General features: G+C 42.4%; 1 protein-coding gene across 1 annotated transcript in view; it reads left to right on the top strand.

Moving 5' to 3' along the window:
* Nucleotides 1–17566, top strand: part of SDHAF2 (succinate dehydrogenase complex assembly factor 2) — a 34532-nt gene that overhangs the window by 4241 nt on the left and 12725 nt on the right. Inside the window, exons 2-3 of the mRNA XM_086955600.1 lie at nt 3410–3621; nt 4723–4832. Of these exons, the coding sequence (XP_086811726.1) occupies nt 3410–3621; nt 4723–4832 (322 nt within the window). The remainder of the gene's footprint in view (nt 1–3409; nt 3622–4722; nt 4833–17566) is intronic.

Below are 17566 nucleotides of genomic sequence, written 5' to 3'. Positions count from 1 at the left end.
ACGTGATTAAGTTTGTACGAATAATAATAGGCTAATAGACAGCTACGAGGTAATAATGGATGTTCACTTGAATTCAATTTTTTTTTTATGAGGAATATACGTTCTAAACCGTATGCTTTACATAGATTAGTAAAGCATGATCCGAAAAATATCTAAATCAGACACTCTAAGATGGCCGCAACAGCGATACACTGCTAGATGATGCTCACACTTCTCACGAGACCACGCAATGAGCCTCAGACACGAACGGGAACTTACACGATAGCTGGAACATTTAAAATAGTCTATTGCAACTACGCCGTAGAACCAGAGTCTTAATGGAGGACCTGGGACGAGTGAAAATACCAATCAAATGGCGAAAAGTAGGCGCAATAATGGCTTCTATGTTCTTAGACCGGATCATAGATTTCTCACCCATATTCAAATAACAGTACTTGCACAATATAGCTCGTTTCGGTATTTTAGCACATTATAACGTATTGTCTCTCGCTGACTTACCGCACGACAATACTTTCACAATATAGCCCGTTTCGATATTTAAGCACATAATAATGTATTTATGCCGTACTTCGAAGTAGAGGTTGCCGATACTTCAATACAGGATTAATAATTACGCCGATGTGCAATAGCTCTATTCCGGCTTCATTAATCTCAGTTTCCAAACGATTGAATCTGCCTTATATAAAATGTACCGTTATCCTTATTAAAGAGTTATACTCCTGCGACAGAGCGCATGGCAGACATTTGACACCATGACTATCTCTAACACGAAATATGGGATTGTTTTAAATCAACTTGCAGCACTTCGGTGTAGGTCTTATTGACACCACAATTAGAGGGGTACTAATTTATTTCAACCCGATGTATAATAGCTTTAATATGGGCTCAGAGGTTTCATAAAAAGGCTTCTCCTGAACACGAGAAACTTCAATAATAATGAGGAATCCTATCTTACTCCTACAGCCATCCAAAAGGAATAACAGAACTAGGAAGCAACACACCCTGACTTCCTTACGAACCTAATTACGACGCCAAGTTCGTCCCTAACACAAACCCACTGCGGGTTGGAATTATCACCGCAAAATAAGTAAGTAATGAGAATAGTAGTACTGACAATGCGATAAGTATACCTAGAGCGATGCTAAATTCTATACTGATGATCTATTGAAAATCTCATCATATTTACAGATACGACCACGTTACCAAAGAAAGAGGTATTTCAGGGAATTTGATTCACTCTCACCAGTTATTGTGCCTGCGACGTTCACATATACAACCATTCTATTTTCACACCGACCCAAGAAAATAAGTTCCCTAGTCAACTATGTCACATCCCAAACACTAAAAGATTTACTAATAGATGCACCAATCACGGATATGTCTATTCTGCACGTGGTCTCTCCGTCTTACTATGAGTTCATAAACCTACTGAATACAGAGGTACATTATGTGTTATATGAACAATTAAATATTATTATATGTAGCTTTACAGTTTTCAATGAACTAAGTGAACTGACTAACCACCACCCAAGATGCCTTAATGCACAGTACTAATGCTTATCAATGACCCAACTTGGACAATAACTAATGGATAACAGTGTGATGAATTAATGCTGTAACGATGGGACTTTGTATTAGGTCCTAAAACAGTATTGTATGTTCTTTTATTTCACCCATGCAGCCTTGAGAAAGTCGTGGGTTACATTCCCAATACGACAAAACACGTGTTGGCTGTGAAAGTCCAGGAATAAACTTCATAAGAAACGACCGGACCCTATGAACAAGAGTCATTTTCTGAATGCAAGAATGATGAATGTATAACTCTGAAACACTAAAGAGGACTTGATATTTTACGTGTGCTAGGGAGTTTTTTTTGCTTATGTATAGTCTTTTGCCAAACTTAAAGAGGGTTGTGGTTCCCTTTACCTTATAGCACCGTTTTCAATACTAAATTTTCTACATCAGTGTGATATTCTGACTGGCGCCTCAAATACCTAAAACAATACCACTGGCCTAATATTTTTCGCTGGATCAGGCCGAGACCTAAAAAGGTTGGGGGGATGCAAAGATTATTTGCAGTAATATTAGTGAGCTGCTGCTGTGTTACGGTACAGAAAACATACATCACTATCCCTGAATATTAGATGTAAACACATTTAGAATTTGAATGAGTGCGCCTGTGCACTCTCCGTGACCTAGCAAAGAGGGCATGAAAGGGCTGAAACTGGATCATAAATTCATAGCTGTTCCGAACAGGGGCCCCCAAAATGAGTTTGGTCTAGGGCCCCCAAAAACCTTAAGTGCCTGAAGTGAGTGCAGGGAGTGGGAAAAGACACTCTGGATCCATTATATGTGTGGGTCAAGGGATGGCAGCAGTAAGGTGTGGAATCACGGGGGAGAAGGTATGAGAAACCGACGCATGGCACCAAGGTGCACATTTAATATTTTAACTCGGCTCCAAAGAATTTAGCAACAAGGAACAATTTTCTTAGTGAATCGGTTCTGTTTACTTAATTGGTCACAAAAGACTCACTTTTAAACAATTAAAAAGTTAATGGTGCCTTACATCTTTGTATACGTGTCAATTTCCTGGGTGTAACAATAAGCTAACTCTGCTGGTTAATTAATTAATTTATTGGAGAAATATCTATGCATTTGGTCGTGTGTTTGATATTATAAAATATCATACAGGGACAATAGTACTGTTGCAAAACACAAAGTTTTAAATGCACGTCTGAATGAAGAGGTACTCAAATTAGGGCTAGAATCTGCAGATTAGAAGTCGGAGAGCACAGAGTCTAGATGGACACAGGGCCATTCAAAAGATGGTTGGCCAGTGTACACAGTCAGGGAATAGGCAATCAATGGCCTTTAGGCAGGCCGTCAGATGTTTTTTGGATGGCATAATGTGAAGATAATGAGCCACAACAAAAGACAGGCAGAGGGTACTGTCTGACACAAAGCTCGTTTCCGACAGGTCAGGATGTTCAGTCTTGGCGGTATGGGCCAGAATAAAGCCAACCAGGGCACTGTTGGAGGATAACAGACAAGAGGACACAATCAGATGCTCATGATTTAGAGTCCAAGGAGTGAGGGCATATTTGGACAAGTGAACTTTTTACGCTTTAGTCTCTGTTCTGGATACGAGTTTATTGACCGTCTCTTCTCCACTCCAGGGTGTAAGAGTTTGGTACTTATCTGCAAGAACGTGAATTGCTCTACAAGGAGATGCTGACTCTGGGAACCAGTGGCCATGCCACGGCCTTGCTGCAGAACTCACTAGCCATGTTGGCCAGATCCTCAAACCTGACATTGTGCAGGACCGGCCACTTTGGATATATATGTATGTGAGATTTCTGTGGGTGTGAAGAAGGTCATTAATTTTGTCTTGGTTTCTTGTTTATCTCAGAGCTTTGCTTCGGTGAGGCTGCCATTGCTCTACTCTGCCACTCCTAGACGAACCTACCGAGGTGATGCTCCCGAGGATTCTGAAAAGGATATGATTGAGATTCCTTTGCCCCCGTGGGAGGAGCGTTTGAATGAGCCTATTAACGTAAAACGTGCCCGTCTAGTGTATGAGAGCAGGAAGCGTGGAATGTTGGAGAATGGACTCCTGCTTAGGTGAGTGTACTCTCCCCGCCACAACCTTGCCTCCCCATTGTCACTCAGCCTAACCCAGTTCTACTTTAACCTTGCCAGTGGAACCCCGGGCCATGACTGTCTCCTCGTGATACCACAACATCCATTCTGTCTCTCCTTAAAGCACACTTTCCTCTGCTTGCATTCGCTGCATTACTTACTGCTTCGAGTCACATATGTTTCTTTAAACGCTGCATCAAACACGTGATCCCCTAATTGTTTAACTATGTCACCAATAACCTCCTGCCCATTCTAGCATATCCTGTGCCACTGCATATTGAACTCTTTTGCTACCTTCAGGGACACATCAACCCATTTTCCTCACCATAATGACACCTCCCCCTCTCATAACATTGACTCTGCACTCACTTTATTAATGCTCTCCTATGTGTGGATATCTTTTCTGCCTCCAGCTGACGGATTTGACAGATGACTACCACCAGTACAGTTGCCTCTGCTTTCTACTCTCCCTACAAGAGCTTTTTTCTTCCTCGTACTACTGGCTCTTCCAACATGCTCTTCTCTCTCTAATAAGACACCCTGTTTCCACAATGCCTTTCCTGCCTAAGCTTGTAACATACTTCTGTTTGGAGAGATTTTCGCCGACCTCTTTAACATACCATCCCCCTTTACAGGCACCACTGAACTTCTTCCCTTATTATACTCTCGAATCATACCCTGGACCCAGCATTACTCGATCACTCCTTGACTCTTCCCAACACTTTCACTCGCAACCCTTCCTCCTATTTCTCACTCACATTAGACTTTCTCCCCACTAACATCTTTGACCATTTCTTGCACCACACTCACACACTCTTCACACATCCCTGTATTCTCCAGTCTCATTTTTGATCTTAACATACACTGACCTTCCACACCTTTGCCCTTTCCTGTCACCACTCAAATTCCTCTTTGCTGCATCCCACATTACATTTGCCCCTTTAATGGATACCTTCCTCTCATTCTTCTGTTGCAGATAAATTTCTCCTTCTCTAGCTCTCTGCTTTTCTCACCACACAATTTTTTCATCTGCCACAGATGCTCTTGACTAAATGCATTTCTTTTTTCTCGTGACTTTTACAGCCTCTTTGCTAAGGAACATCTTAGCACGATGTCAGAAACACAACTTTCCCTCTACGATCGGATGATCAACGAGCCGAGCAATGACTGGGACATTTATTACTGGGCCACAGGTACTGCCAGGCTGTTTCTTATGGACCACAAGCTCTCTTGGAGCAGTCTGTTATACAAATGAGCCATGGGCTTTCCCCGGTTGTCTGTTCTACATGATTCAGCCTAACATACTGTTAGGACCTGTGCCATTTATTTTGGAACTCTTATACTTTGAACTCAGCTTGATGATATACCAGTGAGCGATAATTAACGTCAGAGCAGTTAGCTGTATAGCACTTGGCAGCTGGCACTTCCAGGAAGTCTAATATAATTGGGCAAAGGTGGAACTCTGGTTTGTTATAGATGGTATTGGAAGGCACAGCTGGGATTCAGATAGAGATTTCCAACTGAAATGGGTTCGAGCTTGGGAAACTGTCCTCTTTCTAAGCATTACACACTCGGCCACTGTAACACATTTGCCGTGGAACATTTGCTGCTTTGGAGCACACCCGCCAGGTGAGTACACTATTATTTGCTCTGGTAACAGGCATTTTCAGGGAAGAGGAAACCAACCCCAATACTGTCTGAAAGAAGACACCATGATCGGGGGATCAGAGTGGCTGAAAAGATGCAAAAATATTATTTTTAGAACAAATGAGGTCACATATAGTGAGGCAATGGCGGTAATGGGCCAGCATAGGTGGAAACATTTTCAGCTATCCCTGATTTGAGTAGAATATTTAACGAAAAGTCTCTCCATTTATGTAGTCCAACAAAGTTTATTACATTTAAAATTCCAGCTATGTGAAGTGATAACATTATTCAGTGTCAACCACTCGCCAGTACTCTCTGACCCCACTGTTTTCCAGATAATCAGCCTCTGATGGAACTATACGCATACGTGTGTATGTATCTACATGTTAAAGATTAAGTTGTCGACTGTCTTTCAAAAACAGTTAAAAGGAGTGCCAAAATGCTGAATTTCCCATTTTTATTTTGTATAGAAAATATTGCTTTCAGCAGGTAAAGCCAGTGAACGGATTTACACAAAACTTGGCATGGAAGTGTTATTTTACTTAGAAAGCATGCATGTTTCTGTTTTAGACCAAAATCTGTTCAGTAGATTTTGAGGTATTAGTGTTGGGAAAATTAGTGTGATCGGCATTGACACATGCAGGCATAGAAAACATTGCAAAAAAAATTCGAAAAATACATTTCGTGGGTGGTACTCTTGTGGATTCCAAAAACTTTGAGAGCACACGGCTACCATTTTGTATTCAGAAATGGGTGCCATTATCCCGAGCTCATGTGTTGATGAATTTCAGAGACAAAAAAACTGAATATACACATAAGGTGCCATTAGAAACTTGATTAAAAACAGAAAGTGAGAATGAATGAAAAACACAAAGTGCTGTCATTTGCGTACAATAAAAAAACACTTGTGTATAGCTCAAGCTCTCTTAAATTAAAAAAATAGTGATCTTGAAATCTAGAATTTCGGTAAACTAGCAGATAAAAAAATTCTTAAAGCCTCGGTTTGTCTGCAGAACCTCTTGCAAAGCATGTGTGGTTGGGTGCATGGCCAGGCTGAACATCATGTATTGCAGGGGTTGGATGCAAGAGCGGTTTGGTGCAAGAACTAACTAGAGGCCAAGCACTTTGCCGAGTCCCTGGCCATGCACCTCTGAAGGCCTTGCAGGGCAGGTGCTGGACATAATGCAAATGGACTCAGTCCCTGCATCTAACTGCTGCTGCTCATGGCCAGAGGCTGAGTATGGTGGGAGCTGGTGCAGAGGCCTTGCCCAGTGCTCGAGAGCCTTTTTATTTATTTTATTTTTCAATAAAAACTCTGAAATTCTTTGAAAAAACCCATTTAAAATCAGTAACATTAGTTAACTGAAAAACCCAGATAATGTTAGGTTATGGTGCGCACCAAACCCAAAAAACTCGGATAATTGCCTCTGATGGTCAGCTACACAAATAGCAACACACTCCGCACCACCCAAACCATAAAGAATACAAAACAGGTAAACGTGTAATATGGTCTAATATTGCCATCAAGAGTTTCTGGTGTCCTTATAAATCAATATGCCAAGTGTTTTATAATTATCATCAGAGCCTCGATATGGGAATACAGGATTATATTACACATTGTCTGTTATGTGTTTCTTATATTACATGTTTATTTTGGGGATGCTAGCCTGTTGAAGTTCATTTCTTCAAAGTGCAACTAACAGTGTGCACGGATTAAAATTGAAGCGTTTGTTTACCTATCATTAATAATGTATTAATAATACAATAGACAATAGTTGGGGCACTGGATTTATGCGATTCTGTGGCAGTGGTTTTTGCCACGTAGTTATTTTAAAACATTTAAAAATAATTTGCATACCGTACACATTTCACAAAAGTGTTGCTTCCCGCTCAAATGGTTTGCAGTCATTTTGCCAATGAATATGCTGCAGATAACGGGCGTCCGCAGGGGGGGCAAGGAGGGGCACTCGCCCCCCCCCCACCCCTGGAGCGACCCTCCTTGCCCCCCCTGCGGACACCCATGAAAACCGGGACTTCAAGACAGGGTTCTCACTCTCTTTCCTCTCCTTTCTTTTATTTGCTTCCCTGTGAAATGGATCCAAAAATGAAAGTCGCTTTTGCTGGAAATGTCGTATTTTTCTGACATTTTAATTTTAAAGTGCAGCATTGGGAATAAAAGGCTAAAAATATGAAAAATAACTAAATAAAGTAAGACAGAGTGGTAGCAAACTTGCCAAACTGATTTTATTCACACTGAAACAAATTAGCGCCACTTTTACAGAGTTTGCCAGTGAAGCGCTATTTTTGTTTTCTTGTCTTTGTTTTCTGTGGACTTGGAGCTAGTGCACCAATCCTGGAGGTACTGCAATGTGTGGGTTGGAAAACAAAATGTGTGCTGCGGTTCTGCGTCCAGGGATGTGGTCTTTTTACCATACTGCTTACGTTTTGTAAGGATATAAGCAATGGCCATTGAAATGGGTCCATTCAGGGCCCTGTTGTGTCCTTAACTTTTCAGGCAAAAGCACTCACTAATTTCTGAATAGTGAATGTAAAAGCATTAAGGTACCATGTTGTTCCTGCTTACATTTCCCATGGTTTGCTAAATATTGCATTCCCTATAAGTGTCTGCTTTTTCCAGGATGTTGTTACTTTTTTTTTTGTAGGCCGCATATTGCTCTTGTCTAGTGCGTAATTTAACTTGCGCATCCATGTGTTTATAGCGGGCAACAATTGGGTTGTAGTTGAAACAGTGGGAGTTTTTCTCAGTGGGGCAGTACGGTGTTCAGTGGGGGAGAGTACGTGGCACTATGGTCAGAGCTGCTGAATTTGGAACTGGGAACCAGGTTCAGCCTTAATAACCAGCCCACCAGACCACTCTCCTGCAAGAGAACAATCACATGCTAGACCTTAGAAGGCTTCGCAACACCTTAGAAGTCCTTGGGGCATATTATCAAGGGGGTTTATCTCCGCTTTTTTGGCTTTAAAAGCCAAGAAAGCGGAGATAAAATTATCTCCCTATTACCTAGCTGTCGCTAACACCAGTTAGCGACAGCTAGTAGGAGATAGCGACCATCTTGGGCCCCGCTTTGCATGTCAGGGATATTTATCACTAATTACATGCAAAGTGGGCGTGCCAAGATGTTAGCGACTGGAAACAGTCGCTAACATCGCTATCTCCCATTACCAACTTTTGGAGATATTCGCGCTAAGGGCGAATATCTCCAAAAACTAACACCTGCCCCTGAGCAGTAGTTAGCCATGTAATCCAATGGTAGGTGGATAACATGGGTAAGAGAATTAGCTCGGTAATGCATGAATATCGCTGACTTTGCAGCGATATTCATGCCTTTCAGCCGATTTTTATCGCTTAGGAGATAAACCTTAATAATAGCAAGGTTCCTAAGCGATAAAAATTGCCGCAGCTCGGGGATAAAAATATTGCCGCTAAACCAACATAGCGATAATTATCGCTAGTTGTTGGTAATATGCCCCCTGATGTCTTCGCACCAGCAGGTGGACCCTAGCATGACAAGTGTAGGTTAACCTTCAAGGCTTGTCCACCACTATCCATACTGAAGTTCACCTCCAGTCTTGCGGGCAGGCCTATGAAGCAGCACACCCTAGAACAACAGTCACTGAGGTCACAGGATCCTTGAGAAGGGCCAGCTCTAGGGCGGTGATACCAGTGTGACCGCACCGGGTGCTGACTTCAGGTGGAGTCATCATGTTTGCAAGTATTTTATGGCTTTAAAAACGCATTCTGCCTCCTTCCTGGCCTTCAGCAATTTTCGGCAACAATAAAAATGTCATGATGACTCTGGTGATTAATGTTCTTCCTAGAGAGAGATCAGAATTTTGTCTAGTGGAAGTTTTGACTCGTGGAAAGGTAGCTCAGAGGGTTAATGTACCGGCTACAAAGGACATGCGCCATGCTTAACACAAAGTGCACATAATGTAAATAGGTCAGTGGGCTACTGCTTTTGTCAGAGATCCTTTTGTTACTTGCAGTTTATAAGTTAAAATTCTAACTTAGAACAGAGCTATTAACTGTCATCTAAGAGCTGCATACAAACTGCAAGGTATAAATTAGAGCGTAATGTCCCCCCCCCCCCCCCCCCAGTCCCCCAGTCTTTGATTATCCTAATGTCCCAAAAAGTGTTCTTTTGGACAGAAATCAATTCTTATTATTACGGAGAACCCCCAACCATTGTATTACATTTTAAATTCCGGGTATTGTGTTTCTCCAGACCAATCACTATAAAACTATATGGGCTACTAGTATGGTTGTCATGTGACTCCTACACCTTGTAGTCCTTAGTGTTATGTAACATTTTCTATACCTTGATTTACACACATATTGATTGTCTCTGTGTAATGTGTGTGATGTAAAGTGCTCTGACACCCTTGAATGGTATGAGTGGCACTGTAAATCAAATTAAATGCATCTGAGAGAGAGTGGTTATGGAGACTTGGGGGGCACAGTGAAAGGGTGGTAGTGAAGGAATCCATGGCAGAGGTGGTCATTGGGGGGCACTAACAAACATTAATGCACAGGACACCACCAGTGCTATGGCTGGCCCTGCCCTTGAGGCCAGTCTGCCTTACCCAAAGGTACCTCCATTGGCCTTGTTTCAGCAGCAGTAGCTGCAACTCACCAGGGATTGGCAATGCAGGATTTGCACGCACACCAAACTAAGTTCGCAAACTTCACAGTCTCCCTGCTTCATTGACAAGCACTTTCAACATGAGCTGCCTGCTGTGGGGCCACTGGAAATAATTATGCAGCAAAGGAAGACAACATTATGCCGTAGTGTTGACTAAATTATGCATTAAAAAAAGGCTGCAGCGTAATGCAGTATATTTTCAGATATTTTATTACTTTGATGTGTGTACACATGCTAACAGTCTCTGGAAAGATTTTGCCTTATTAGTACCAGTGCAACATACAAACGCAGCAGTGAGAAAGGTGACCAGTCAACCTTTACAATCGGCCATCCACTCCGCAGCAACACAAGTCACATTTTATATTAACTTTTGATATGTTTGAGCTACAAACAATTTATTAGTTTAAATGGTCAGATCATGCAGCAGATCTTGCATTATGAGGCAAATATGGCAGAGCCATAATTTTAGAGAAAACATTTGCAAACTAGGATATTTTGCCATTCATGTTTGAAATGCTGTTGTTGAAAAAGGGTGAAGTGCTGATGACAGAAACGCCATGGCTCGTAGACAAATGGCTTGTGTTTCCACATTTTATCATATTTGTTACATTCTGCGATTCAAAGCATATCCCACTTTGTGAATATATTTTAATGTCAATAACTCATTATAACCTTAAATAATCATGTGTATCCATTGGTTGATTAAACTGGGTAGTGAAATGCCAAACAAATACTAAAAATTGGGATGTCTGCGCATTCTAGCCTCACCTCTGGCTCCACCCACAGATCCAATCCTTGGGTTATTCCTGTCCTCTGATTCTCTGCCCACTGTTTCCCTACTTTTTTCCCCCACTTCGACCACTGTGTAAGACTCAGCATCCCTCGACCTGTGATGTGGCGCAGCTGCGGGCGCCGCATGTGCCACACATTTACGGTGCCGGGCTTCCGCATAAGGGAGCTGGCCATTATTGTATCCCTAAACGTGCGCACAATGTCAGTTTGACATTGACTACACATAGAGGGACTCTAAGTTTCTTTTAAAAAATATAGCTAACATTTGGACCTATACATTTTATTTTGTATAAATTAATTGAATGTGTGTAAAATTTAGCAATGCCCGGGGAATTCTAGTAAAGGGAGCACCCACTGGCAAATCACTAGCGTGTGTGATTGCTGCATTATTTATTACTAACTTTGACTTTGTGCTTTAACTTGGATAAAAGTTATCATGAATTCTAGCACCAAGAAGCCAATATTGGTAAATATGTGTGCTACAAATAATCCCTAACATACAATGTGCATACAGTATATTTAATCTGGTTCTTTAATCATAGGCTGTTTTAAAGTATTCTGATAAAAATCGAATCGTGCTGAAGACAGCCTAGATTGGTGTTGGATCGAGGACCCGGAAGTCTGCACACCTAGCAGACAGAGATAAAGCACCTTATCAGAAAGTTTAGCGTTTTCCCTATGGGTGGTGTTTGTTGGCCTGTGGCAGGGTCAGTCGCATGTCCTGGATTCCTGGCATGTAATTGAGTCTATCCTAGTTCTGCGCCCCAGTGTTTCTTGTGCCCCACCTGGCACACATCATGTCGGAGGATGGTGATGACGTTAACATTTTGCCCCCACCTGGAAAAATGTCTGTGGACGCCCATGTGCAGATTATAGCTTTGTTGCCATGTAATTTAGATGACCTTGCTTCATAATTTAGATAACCTTGCTTAATTTAGGTAACCATGCCACATTGTCATAGTGGCCTGCACGTGGTGGTTTGGGGGCTCACCTAATGACGATGAAATCCATATTTTACTGAGAGTTCTAATTTGTTTTCCTATATTTAAAATATATTGATACTGCAGCTGACTATACGTTTAGCACCTCAATCATAGATTCCACAAGGTTTTAAAAGTCCTGTGCAAGTAGCCTCCGAGACCTGCTGCAGTTGGATCTCACTGGAAATCCAGAGACACAGTTTGCAGGAAAATGGAGGCAGCACCAGGGCTGAAGTCACACTTTATCCAATATGGTCTTTTCAGATTTCATTATTCCTCTTGAATTCAAACAACAGGACAACAGCCAACACGTATTGTTCCTTTTATAGGAACTTCATCAGGGCTGGAAATTCCTGTACAAACCATGCCCCACTCTAAATATCAAAGCGATAGTCAGCCCAACAATGCAATCACTGTAGGATCTGATTCTGGCCAGAGCATGTAAATGTCCCTAAACTGTGTCGGCGCAATATTCCGACTTAATTCGATTAGCTGTGGTAGCTCCCACAAGGGTATCTAACGGGATTCTATGTGATTAAACAGCAGCAAGCTTGCTGCTCCTTTTCACTGATCGCTCGGGCTAATCAAAGGCTGCCGCAATACGAGGCTCTTTTGATTGTATCGACTGAAGTGTACTATAACTTCATTTGCTTTGGGGTATCTCTGGTAGCTACATATTGCTGCTGTTAGTTCCCCAAGGTCTACTTCTGTTTCAGACGTCAGTGGTCTGATTCAATTTGTCAAGTAACTGTACTATTCCTGTGCATGTGGACACTTGAACACAGTTACAAATTTGTTTGGCTAGACTTTTTTGATAATTTAATCAAATGAACGGTCTGTGTGCAAGAAGCTGCTTCTGCCTAAATTTCATTAAATCTGAAACTCTGAATTTCAGATCCCCTTCCATACTGGATCTGACCCACTTGTGGCCTTCAGAAATGAAGCCTACCCCTCTCCCCCACCCGATTCCATTGAATACTGCAAACAAGCATTGAAAATGTAAAAGGTCTCGCCTCTGATTAAGTTAAAGCCATTTGCTTTGCTAATGGTATTTCATAGCAAAGCAAATAACTTTAACTTAATGAAAGGCTAGGCCTATTGCAGTTTTAATGCTTGTTTTTTAAGTATGTTCCTACAAATTTTGATTTTTATAATTCATAACTTTCAACTTGATTGGTGATCCTAAAATTTGCAATGGAACTGCCCGGCTGGACTCCAGGTAACGCCCATAGTCTAACCCCCTTTCTCTGTCCTACAACTACAGCAAATCAGGCCAAGTAGTGGTTTTAAAACTCTGGTAAATTGCATATTCAATTTTAAAAGATGGCATATCCGGATTAACTGACCAGGAAGCATGGACAGCTTTTGGCATGGACGAGCTGGGCCCAGGCCAACTGATTATCTTTCTCCAACTTCCCTTCCATGGACTCTCACCTCCAGTTTAGCAACTGAATAGGTGATTAAAATGAGTTGTGACGTGGCAAATGTGTGTAAAAAGGTTGCTCACTTGTTTAAGGTATTCAGCCACAGCATGAGACCAGAGAGCAAACCAAAGCCACCTCCCCCCACTAGGATCACCTAGGAGGGGGTACATAGGGAAAGATCGAGGGGGAAGGGTCAGGAGGGGTGCCAAATGTAATTTCGCCCGGGGCACTGTCTGGATAATGCCTGGCCCTGCCAGAGAGATGTCGTTTTTGCAGGTAGACGACACTGAGCATCAGAATACAGAATCACTGAATAAAAGGCTTTGTGAATCGGGACTTTGAGCATCAGAATACAGCATTAATGAGTAAAAGGCTTTGTGAATCGGGCTCAGAGAAATTAGGGAAAGTTTTTCTTTTCACAAGCAAAGTATGCAGAGGCAATTGTTAGTTTAGGCTGATGTGTTTTAAGCCACGCCTTTAATTTCATTGGCCACGCCCCTTTGAGAGCCCCCCTAGTTTGTTCATCCCACTTAAAGCCCTGCTCCTGAGGGTATTCATACGTAAGATATGATTTAGTAAACTTGGATTGCCCCAGAGATAGGGAAAAGCAGTGCTTAGTCAGTTAATATTGTGTATGGTTAGAGTCACCGTCATTCTGTTACAGGCTATTTCGCTTGACAAAAAGTGCCATGGGAAAAACGATTAAAACTGTGTTGCTGTAAGGGCGGACAGAACTTACCAAAGCGTCCTCTAGTCTGCGGAAGGAATGGGAGCAAAACAGAGTGCAAAAGGTCTAATATGGCCCGTACCCTATAATTAACAGTAAGTGATTGTACAGTGACCTATGGCGATCTAACCCGTAGGCGCAAAGAACATAAATAAAAAGTGCTGCGAACTGGAGAAGAAAGGTAGGGAGTGCAAAATTAAACTTGAAAATCAAATGTTGTCTGAGAGATTGTAACTGCTAATGCGTCCTGTCTGGGTGAATGCTTTCTTTATAAAAATGCATGCGAAGGTCATGAAAATGGTATTGTTTGCGTGAGTGCTTTCTTTAGAGAAGTGCTTTCGAATGTCGTGAAAATGGTATTGTTTAAAACTGTAGACATTAAAATTAAATCCGGGAAATAGTGGTGGCCGGGCAGCCTTCCTGTAAGGATGGTGTAGTGCACCCTTAAGATTTTAGTGTGCGATGAAGTTAGCCCAGAGTCGGGCTGAGAAAGACTTCCTGTTGTGGTTTGTACCTATCCAAGATACGTGAACGATCTCTGCGGTGAGGGAGAAGGCTGCAGGGCTGTCGGGCGCTCGCTCCTGTGGTCTAAATATAGGCCGGAAGACCTAACCAGATGTCAGCGTCCGGGGCCAGAAAGCGAAATTTTGTGTGACAGCAGTTTAGCGTAAACCAGAGGAGCACGGAACAATTACCGAATCTGGTGACTGACTCTCACTCCCAGTGACGTGATTCCGTATCACGTGTGTGACAGTAATATGAGTAAGTGATGGTCAATGGAAACAACTTGCACATCAGGACCGGTGTGCTTGCAAAAATAAAATTTTAAGTTGAAGTGACAAAGAAAATGGTCGTCCGGGAGGATTATTTGTGCTTGACTTATATACGGGAAGGAAAAACAAGCTTCTGATTGAGGTCAATACATACTTCTTAAGTTGGTTTCAACTGATTTCGGCGAGCCAGCAAATATACAGCACCATTCTCCAACATGACAAAAAATCATGAAGCGCGTCTTAAAACCACAGCGCTTTACAACAACACAAGATAAAGAGCGGCCGCGCTGCTTAAACAAAACAAGAGTTTGTAAGAGCATGTCGTGGGTGCAATAAAAAAAACAAGCGCGGTCCTCAGCGACACCTAAAAAGCTGTTGCCACGCCACGCCATTGTGGGAATGGAAAAAGAAAGTGCTCACCGAGTAATTTGAAGACACTTTGTCACACCGCAGAGTAAAAAATCCAATCCCAGTGGGCAAGGCCAGAAGTGGACACGGCTGTAACCAGGAGGGACTAAGAAGCCTCCTTTTCAATCAAGTTCCAGCGTTTAGCATGGAGGATGACGCCAGCAAATGAAAAAGATGGGAGGGGCTTCTGAAACAGTATTGATTTCAAGAAGCTCTCGGCATGGCAAGAGCAACGCATGCACTGCTTTATCCAGGCCGACACCTAAAAAGGAATCATGGCCTAACAGTGAGAGGTACGCATATATCTGAATTCGAGCCACTACAGCCAAGAGGGACAAGACTGTGGCTCTGGGCCAGACAGTGCAAGGGACAATATAACAAGAAAAGACAGTGGAATTAGAGGTCAACAACGAGGATTGAATCAGGGCCCACAAGAGTGACCAGATATCAAAAGGAGGTGTTGACTTTGAGACAGCCAAGATAGCTAAAACAGACTCAGACAGTGAGAAATAAATCCAACAAAAGGAGGACTAAGACACTGGGATCAGGGTCCGACAGAATATAGGACAGGCTAATTCAATTAGAGCCAACAACGGGAACAAAAATGGAATATAATAGACAAGACTATAGGCTTGACAGATTTATAACGGGCCTGAAAGTAGAATTGGGACCCAAGAACGGAATTAAGTGCTAAAATAGAAAAATCGATTCAGCCTTTAAAGTAGGATATGTATCGCACACTGAACAAAACAGTCTTGAGAAGAAACCAACACAAAACTGAAAAGAGACACTCCTTCCAGACAGCTCACAGTTCTACAAAGTCATACCGATGGCAGAATATGTGCTGTACAACTGTTGATGACATAACGTACATGATCTTCACGTTGCCAACATTTGGTTATATGTTCAAAATGCCTGCTCAAGATGCATATTCAACACACAACAGCAATCGGCAAAGAAGGTGAAACAGGCTACATTAAGTGAGGTGGGTGGGCACTCTGGACTGCAAGAATGACTACACCGTGCAGAAAAGGGTTCTTGTGATACCCTTCTACAGAACTCTGGTGAAGCGACCTCTGAAATTTTGCATCCAGTTCTCAAGGCTTCTTTTACTCCAGAGCAATGTGTCCAGTTCTGATGGCCTGCTTTGTAGTTGTGTCTGGTCTTAGGCACCTAACATGGTGTCTAATTCTGAAGACCGGACTGAGAATTTTGTGTCCAGTTATGTTGGCGTCATCTTAAAAAGAAGATGGGGGTGTGCATGAAGGGTGCAGCTGAGCCATACAAAGGCCAATGCAACATGAAACACTGTGTTTTCAGTGCAAAAACAATCAGTGACATATGCTGGGGGGAGGTAGAAGTTGTGAACATTTTCCTACAGTCTCTGTTCGCCACCACTCCTAGCCTTCAGTCTTACCACTGACTGCCACCATCAGTCATGTACTTACCAATAACAGTGGTGCACATTTACTAGCTGGAACGTTTATTTACTGCAAACTGTTGTGACGATGGAGAATCCCAACAAGGGGGCTATTCCTGGAAACAACGCTGGCGAGGGTAGAAAACTGCAGCCGCATCTGAGATTTTCTGCAGATTCCAAACATATGCTTTACACTGTAGAGTTTTCAGCCTTGGCTACAGCCTGCGCCTTTCAACACATTCTCGTGTCCAGCGCCATCGGGTTCTCTTGTGGCCATAGTAGTTCTCCTGTAATTCCTGTGTCTGGATTGAGCATGAGCCCACCTTTTCTATTTTTGATAGGTCTTTTAGTCCACATTATCCCAATTGAGATCTATGAAAGTCACTTGTAATGAGTTTCTAGAACCCGGGTGCTAGCCATTGACAAGGGTTGCCATAGAGGTTTGGAGTTCCTGGAAGGTGCTACCATGGAACAGGGGATTCTGATCCTTCCAGTGAAACCCATGGGCTCCAAGTTATAGTGACTCACAGTTGGCATCCTTAGCTAATTTTGACTCTGGAGTATATAGTAGGAGGAGGGTGGGCTAGACAGGGTGAGGTAGGGCCAGCCTATTCAAGCCATGATCTAGGACAAGTCTAGCCGGTTCTCCGCCGCCCCCTTGTATCGGGTTGAGGCTGTGTATTACTTTGGGCCGTTTCAACCATACCAGGGTGACAAATTAGGTTAAAATTAGGGTTAGAGTAATATTTTTTAAATGCAGGCTTAGTGTCACCAGCCCACAAATATCTACCCCCTAAAGTGGCTAAAAACGTTTCTTTAACTACAAAATAGATTATCGGATTAACGTATGATGGTCTGCACTCCATGCCTGAATAGGTAAAGCTGGAAACCATGCACTATGGAGTTCTTCGAGTAGATACGACCAGCAGTTAACCTGGGTTACAGTTTGCGTTCGTGGTAGGCTCATGCATGTCATACTTGCAGCTGGGTTTATTGTCTAGTCTATACATGGTCATGTTATACATGTGTATACATTGTGCAGCCCATAGTTGTACTGTGATGTTTATACTGGTATTATAATGTCCGATGCTT

This window comes from Lissotriton vulgaris, chromosome 2_1 (genome assembly GCF_964263255.1).
Source record: "Lissotriton vulgaris chromosome 2_1, aLisVul1.2, whole genome shotgun sequence".
NCBI lineage: Eukaryota > Metazoa > Chordata > Amphibia > Caudata > Salamandridae > Lissotriton > Lissotriton vulgaris.
The sequence above is the reverse complement of the archived record's forward strand: the minus strand, read 5'-3'. Positions and strand labels throughout refer to the sequence as shown.